Source organism: Halyomorpha halys, unplaced genomic scaffold, assembly GCF_000696795.3.
Source record: "Halyomorpha halys isolate HHAL.00 unplaced genomic scaffold, Hhal_1.1 Scaffold855.1, whole genome shotgun sequence".
NCBI lineage: Eukaryota > Metazoa > Arthropoda > Insecta > Hemiptera > Pentatomidae > Halyomorpha > Halyomorpha halys.
Genome location: NW_027108225.1, coordinates 152983 through 161331, shown reverse-complemented (window position 1 = coordinate 161331; position 8349 = coordinate 152983). Strand labels below are relative to the sequence as shown.

Genomic DNA, 8349 nt, shown 5'->3' with positions numbered 1-8349 from the left:
ACCGCCATCTTGGTTTTGTTTTGAATCACAAAGTTATTATAGACAATAAAAATTGGTTAGCTTGTTTTTTGGATAAACAAAACAAATTAACAATCTTAAAATGATACATAAAATAAAACATATTAAAAACCCTTTATACATCAAAATATATTATTTACTCAAAAAGAGCATATTACAATATATTGTAACTATTTTGCTCAAACTCTACAGCTAATTGTGTCAGAAAACTTTAAAGAGAATATGAAAGAAATATGGTCTGGGTGCGGTAAAAAAAAAGACTCAAATAGTAGAAATATACTATTTTAATGAGCCAACGTTTCGCCCCACGTTGCAGGGCTTCTTCAGGGCTATTTTGACGGCAGTCAAAACTAAAATGATTGACCGTGTGTAAAGATGAAAGGAATATGGTCCGGGTGCGGTAAAAAAAAAAACTCAAATAGTACTATTTTAATGAGCTCAACGTTTCGCCCCACGTTGCAGGGCTTCTTCAGGGCTATTTTGACGGCAGTCAAAACTAAAAAGAGAATAGATGTTATTTCATTTTAAAACCATTATATCAATTTATTTAAATACAGTCCACTCCATCATTACCAGTAAATTATAAGTAATTCCTTTATTTAAACCAGCTTACCAGCATATAATAATTAATTTGGGTAATATTCCCCAATTTTACTCCGGGGAATACCTAAATTAAACAAGTATCAAGTCAAACATACCGAAGCATTCTAATATTTTTCTTTTCTGCATCACCCAATTATATTGGAGACTCAAATGGTTGTTACTGTCCAGCTGCAGTAGCTTTAAATAACATTGTTTCACGAAGCAAATACAACTCATGTTAAGTATTTTTATTAGCCAAGACAGAGTTTGATTTAAAACATGATATCCTACAGGAATAGGTGCTACTTCTAGTCTTACCATAAAGTGTGGGGTGTTTCGTTGCAAACACAATTGTCGCTTGTATATTTTCCAATTCCTCTATGTGCTTTATGGCCCAAATAGGTGCAGCTTAGAGGATACAACTCAACATATTCGACTCGTAAAGTTTCTGCCTGGCGTCCCACGAGATTATTTTAGCCTTCGCACAGGTACTTAATACAGCCCTGATGCTTGAGTTACTTTTAGATACTATATGCTTCATTGCACGGTTAAAAAGTCCTGATGAACTAAGCTCTATACCAAGGTATTTATATTCAGGTACGTCTTTAATAATACTCCCCTCAAAATATACTCTTTTGCTTCTTTTAGGCCTACCATTATAAGTTTTTAACAATTTTGTTTTTTCTATATCAACGGACAAGGAGTTTGATTTGCAGTATATATTTAAGATATTTAGTTTTGATTGGACATTGATCACACAGTCCTTAATTAAGACCAAATCATCTGTGTAAATGAGGGTCATAATTTCTCTGTATGGGGATATCCTCATTCTATGTGCACCATTTCTTTGAAAAAAACATGTCTATATCCGCTACAAATAAAGAAAATAATAGGGGCTTAATATATCTCCCTGGAGAACACCTTCAGTTATTTTTATTTTTTCCTTTTTATTTATTTTTATTGGGTCCTTCAAATGGTTGCTACATTTTACCTGCATGGTTGCATTGTTATATAAAGCTCCGAGCATTCTAAGGAATTTGCTACTTATTCCCATTGAGAAAAGTTTGAGCCAAAGTTTAGAATGAGACTGAAGAATAGAAGAATATTGTCCAAGCAACCTCTGGCCTGCTGGAAACCCAATTGAGATTCTGCTAGAGCATCAGTTTCTTGGCACCAGATCGATAATCTATTATATAAAATGGTGGTAAAGATTTTAAGTAGGCTGTTAGTTAGAGCAATACACCTATAATTTTCTGGGTTATTCAGATTGCCTTTTTTATGTACCATAACCGATATAACCTTGGTTCATGATTTAGGAAGTTTTTCAGCCTGCAATATTTTATTAAATAGCAGTTCTATATACAATAGCCAGTTATCGGGCAGATTTTTAATGAAATCATATGTTATTTTATTGAATCTGGGAGATTTACCAGCTATTTAACATGTTAAAAAATCAAAAATATTATTTAAATTATTGACTCATACATAAAGACCTTAATGTTCCCTATGTAACCGATCTAGCCCGAACCAGATATCGCTCCTTCCATTATAAACTCCCTAACCACTCAAACCCCCTAGTTTCTAACCTTCCATTCCTGACCATCCTCCGAGGTGCCTGAAAAGAAGATGGCCATGAGACCTACTAATGTAAAATGTCATTAGAGTGCTACCAATGGGTAGTTTCTCTACACACCTGTAATACTCCATTTTAACTAAGATCAAATTTACTGAATGTATTACATAATATACAGTTGTAAATTTCAATAAAGATATTAAAAATAAAAAAAAATTACTGAAATGAATAACTTACAATTTCCTTGTTTTTATTATTAATTATGTTAAAAAAATATAAATATTCAATTCAAATGTTCTCATATTTGTAGAGGGACTACTTATGTCCCATAAATTCTTAAGAATTATGTTAATCTATGCATTGAAATTAAAATAGTTTGTCAAAAAAATATACCTAATAGTTTGTTGACTATAAATATTATAAAATACATGTTGACATGTTACACCTGAACCTGAATCACTACCTGTTGGTAATAAATAGAACATTGGAATAGAATGATTGTTAGTGGGGCCCTTAAAATCATCTTAGCTCCAAGCACTTATCAGTCCATTTCTATCATTGCATTTGGAAAGATTGTCCGTGACTGCATCAATGATTAGTAAATATGTGTTTGATGTATTATATAACAGATATGATATCTGACATATGGTTTTTCATGGTTGATATGATTTTTTTGTTTATGATATAAATTCTACAACTTGAAGATAAAATTTATGTGATAAAAAATGACTTATATGAATAATACAAATCATAAAGAAAAAATTGTGCTATTTATTATAAATTTGAATTTTCATCTTTTACCTCCTGGTATTCATTTATTTGAACAGTGAGATGTATCTACATGCATTTTTCATAGAATCTTCAAAAGGAAGTTTTTCTCTAGGTAAAAATATGTATTGTCATGACTTCTTCTTGTTAATTTATTAGAACTTTCCAAAATAAACTTTACGTAATGGATATTATATGGATATTATTTTTTTCATTTGTACTAATACCAGTTGTAGATAGTATTATAATTTTATATAGTTTTATTACTTATGTAATCTGGAAGGAGAAACACTTTAGTAAATATAAATAAAATTATACTACCACTAAAACTATTTCTTTGATTCTTATTCGTATAGGTCACTACAAAAAATGATGATGCAAGTGAGATGTATGTCAAAGAAGTTGAAAAAATTGTAGCAAGAAAGGAGTACAAAGGTCTCATTCCGGTTATTGAGACATCTGCTCATGAAAACATTAATGTTGATCTTGCGTTTATTACATTGGCCCAACTAATTGACAGAAACAAAGGAAGAATAAAAATTTGTTCATATGCAGAAGCTGCTCGTGCACGTAAAGAACATTTGGATGTAACAACAGAAGCATTTCAATGTCTAATTCGTTCTCAGGTATTACTTTATTATTTAAAATGATGAATTAATAGTTGACTATGGATATATAAATAAATGAGGAAAAGATGGTTGGGGGTGCAGTCAGTGAAGAACACAAACAAATAAAAGCTTATTATAAGTCTAAAATATTAATTAATATTTTAGCTAAAATAACAATAATAACATGTCGTGAACATAACATAATAATGTAGGTAAGGAAGAAATAATAGGCATAGAGAAGGAGAAGGGAAGTAAAAAAAAAATATGAAAAAAAGAAATAAAACATACCAACTTCATATTTTATTTCTTTCATTCTTGTATTTTACTTACATATTTCATTAATTACATATATTTTCTTTCTAATTTTTTTCATTACTTTAATTTTAAATAATTTTTTTTTAATATATTTAATATCTAAATATTCTTGTTCCTATTCATATTTCTTTATTTCTTTTGGCTCATATAACTTTATATTTCATTTCTTTAATCCTGTTATTTTACTTACATTTACATTTTCTTTCCCACTTTTTTCATAACTTTAATTTTAAATAATTTTCATTTTGTACATATATTTACTTACTAGATTTTCATATCTATTTTATTTTTTGTTCTTTTTTCTTTCTTAATTTTAAATTACCTTTTCTCACATAGCCTTTATCTTCTTATAATACTTAGACTATACTTTTTCTTTCAACATGATTTGTGTATTTATAATGTTGATTACTTTCTTATTTTATAATCACTCTTTAATTCCTTTTATTCATTATGGTTGCTTTCTTGTTTTTTGTTCTTAGCCCTGATAAAGGCTTGGAATTCTTGCTGAAATGTTGGTACTAATAAATAAGTTTTTACTTATTTGTGTTCTTCACTGACTGCACCCCCAACTATCTTCTCATTTACTTTATTATTTATTTATTTTGTTTTATTGTATTGAAAACTATTTATTCTCTTTATGTTTAGTTACAAGGTACTCAATGATATCATTCCTTATGGAACAGTTGTGAAAGAAAATTATCAAGATCCCTGAGAAGCTAATTATAATGGTGAAACTCATCATGTGAGGTGAGATACCTGGGGCAGATTCGAGGAGGAATATCTGAGAAATTCATCTCTGGGAAATGATTGAGGCAGGGAGATGCATGGGCTTCCTTGTTGATTTAGCTCTCAAAAATACCATTAGTGGTTTTAGAATTCTTGTGGTTATACACTATTTGACTGAGCATTACAAATTCTCGCTTATGCTGATGACATTGACAGTGCTGTTCGTCTCTGATGGATTTTTTGCGAGAAAAATGGGACTTCAAGTAAACATAGCAAATACTAAATATATGGTCACATAAAAAATTCCTGGCCCAATGAGGAAATGTCTTCGAAACCATCCTAGAGTGTCTTTCTTTGATCTCTCATGAAATAAGATAATGTGAATTCTAAAATTAATTGAAGAGTCTTATTTCCTAACAGATGTTATTGTCTCATTCCTTATTTTAGGAGCCTTGCCTTGTTTACACCAAGATTCGTTTGTATAAAACTACTATTCACCAAATTCAGAAATATGGACTATCTTTTAAACTGTTGAATAGAATGTGACTGTCTTTGAGAGGAGGATTCTGTATAAAATATTTAGAGCAGTGAAGGTTGACCAGGTTTGGAGATGTTCAATTAACCAGGAACTCAAAGATTTATTAAAGAAACCAGAAGTGATAAAGTCTCTATGGGGCTTGGTAGATTGAGGTAGGTCAGCCTTGTCGCTAGGATGGCTGAGAAATCTGCCAAAGAAAATAATGACTGAGATACTTTACGGATAAAGATACATAGGAAGACCTTGTCTTTGATGAAATACAGTGTGTTCAGTGATGTCAAGTCCATGATTGGTGTGAGATAGGAGCACAAAAATGGTATAATTGGTGGAGGCTGGTGCAGGAGGCCTAGTCTTGACATCGAGTTATCAATTTGCTGGTTCCCAAAAGCATTATTTAATCATCCAGTCTTACTGGATATTTTATCTCACTACAGTTTTTTCAATTAATAGCCATTTTCCTCTCTTTTCCTCCATGAGATATAACTTCTCTCCAAATGTGTGAAATGCTCACTTTATCTCCATCTACCAAATCTTTGATGGATTCACTTTTGATTGCCACAAGGTCATGTAGGTTTACCTTATTTTGTAGTACTTCTGAAGAATCCTAGGGGCTATCTTCATCTACATCTGTTTATTACTGTCTTGTACTATAGAATTCCCATATTTATTAGTAATTCTTTGAATTTCAGTGTGTTTAAATTTTTATTTTTACTTAATTATATATGGAATATAAAGAGTGTCCCATAAGTCTTTAGCGATATTTAAGGAGATTTTTTAAGAAGTAGAAAATCTATAGTCCAGTAGGAGGCTGATAAAAAAAAATCTTGAATAATTCAAGATTTTACAAAAAACAAAACTTTGCACTATTAACTGCTGGAAAGTCCCCTTCAAATGGTTTTAACAATGACATACTGTATTTTGTTTCAAAGGGAATTTTGTCTAGTTAACTATGCTGCAATTTGGAGTTATATAACTATAATAGTTTTTTAGATATAATCTATTCAACAAAGAACATACATGCTTAAAAAAAATCCTCTAAATATCAATTTTCTCCTTTTCTATAGAGAATCACATCATATCGTTATCTATACGGATTGTTTTGTAACAAAAGATATCAAGTTTCTCCTTTTCTATAGAGAATCTGAGCATTGTCTGTATGAATTTGTTTGTTGCTTGTGAGGTCTACTTTAACCTCCTTAAATAATCTTGAAGACCTATGGGACAACCTGTATACTAAGGAGAAGTAATGCTATAAAAAATTTCAAGGTTGAGATTTCAACTGAAATACAAGTCTTGAGATCTTTAGAGTACAAAGAACTATGTCTCGCAAAGTGGTCTGTGTTTGTGAACAGTCTAACTCAAAAACGAAAAGTCATATCAAACTGAAGTTACACATTTAAGAGAAGTATATACCTGGGATGTTACAGTCACATTTTTACTTAAGTTGACTTACCAGAAATTGTACTCCATATTATTGATCCTATACTTTTTTACTATTTTCTGAAAATCAGCTCTAACAATTTTGATTTAATTCGGAATAGCAATATACTATTGAATGGTCTTTAATATCAGTTGGGTATCATCCTCATTGAAATACTCTGGTTTTAACCCCTTAACTTGTAAGCTTGAGTTAATTAGAGCGCACTAAACAGACCAAAATGTGATAATTCCAGTGGCGTTGTATTTTATGGTACTATATTTTTTCACTCTCGAATATAATCGAGAATTGATAATAACAATGTGATATAAATAATAATGATTTATTCTCTGTAATAATCCTCTATATATAGCTTTAGCCTATGTTTACTTAGGGAGCTACGTATTACCGATATCCAAAATTAAAATTAAAATTTTGATTATTATTGTATTTTTAAAAAAACAATTTCCAAGAGTGTTTTAAATTTTGTTTTTTTACATTTAAAAAATTGGTTTTTTGGGCTGGTTTTTAAAAATAAATATTGTGTTAAGGGGTTAAATGTCAAATTTTCAAAATGGCTTTCTCTAAAGTACTTATCATTTTGTTTATTTAAAATTATTAACAATCTTTTATTGTTAGTAGTTATGAAAAATGAATATAAACTTTGAAAGAATCTAACGGTCAACAAAAGGAGAAATACTCTTCCCAGTTGAAAAAAAAAAAGTTCTTTGAAATAAAAGTATTATTATAGGTATATTACATACCATTGGAAAGCCAAAGATTACATACCATTGTGGGTTGAATATTGAAAATTATGTTTGTTCTTGCCTAAAACCTTGACTAGACTATCAAATTCACATACAGTCAATCATCTATACATCTCATGAAAAAAGTGAAATAATGTTGTGATTATATTTATATTGAGTTCTAAATGCTAATTTATGTGTTAACATATTTTTTAAATGTTTTAAGTGAGTTATCTGTCATTGTAAATAGTTGAAAATTAACTATTGGGTCATTTCATATGAAGTGTCTATTTTTATTATTTTGGAAATGTTTACTACACTCATGTTTACAAATTATAAGCTGTTATTAATTCTTTTTTTTATATTTACTATCATTCCAATTGATAGCACATTGCTTAGTTTGGCATCAAATATGAGCATGAAAACACGTGGTTTTTTAGTTATTTTTTTTTTTGTTATGAGTTGGACACTCAGCAGCCCAAGCTGCAAGAAATATTGCTAAGGTGTTCGGGGAAGATTGTTGTAATGATTGCACCATTCGCTGGTGGTTTGAAAAATTTTTGGTTGGTGGTACAGATTTGGATAACTAACCCTGAGGAAAACCTCTACTAGCAATTGACAAAGGACTTAGTCTTACTGTGGATGAAGATCCTTACCAAACAGTTAAAGAACTTGCAGCACAAGTGAATACAAGTGTGTCAAGAGTTTCTTAACACTTAAAGACGCTATTGGTAAAGTAAAAAAAGGTAGATCTATGGGTACCTCAACAACTTAATGAGTCACAGCAGCTGAAGCATTATGAGACATACATTTCACTGCTTACTAAGGAAAAAAAATGAGCCTTTTCTAGAAAAAAGACTGGGACACATTCCAAAACCAAATTTGCATCCAAAAAAATATTATTTTCTTTATAATCTTTAAATTTCTTTCTTGAGACTGGCAATTGTTTACTAAATAATTCAAAAACACTATCCAAAATTATAGTCTCAAAACATTTATTTCATTCACACGTCCAACGTTTCGGCCAATTCGGCCATCTTCAGGGACAATCTTAAATT

The 8349-nt window shown here is 30.2% G+C and overlaps 1 protein-coding gene across 1 annotated transcript in view; it reads left to right on the top strand.

Moving 5' to 3' along the window:
• The window catches only part of LOC106686651 (rho GTPase-activating protein 190), a gene marked incomplete at its 3' end in the record, with an annotated part of 90885 nt that overhangs the window by 30522 nt on the left and 52014 nt on the right, over positions 1-8349 (top strand). Inside the window, 1 exon segment of the mRNA XM_067046594.1 lies at positions 3298-3567. Within this exon segment, the coding sequence (XP_066902695.1) occupies positions 3298-3567 (270 nt within the window).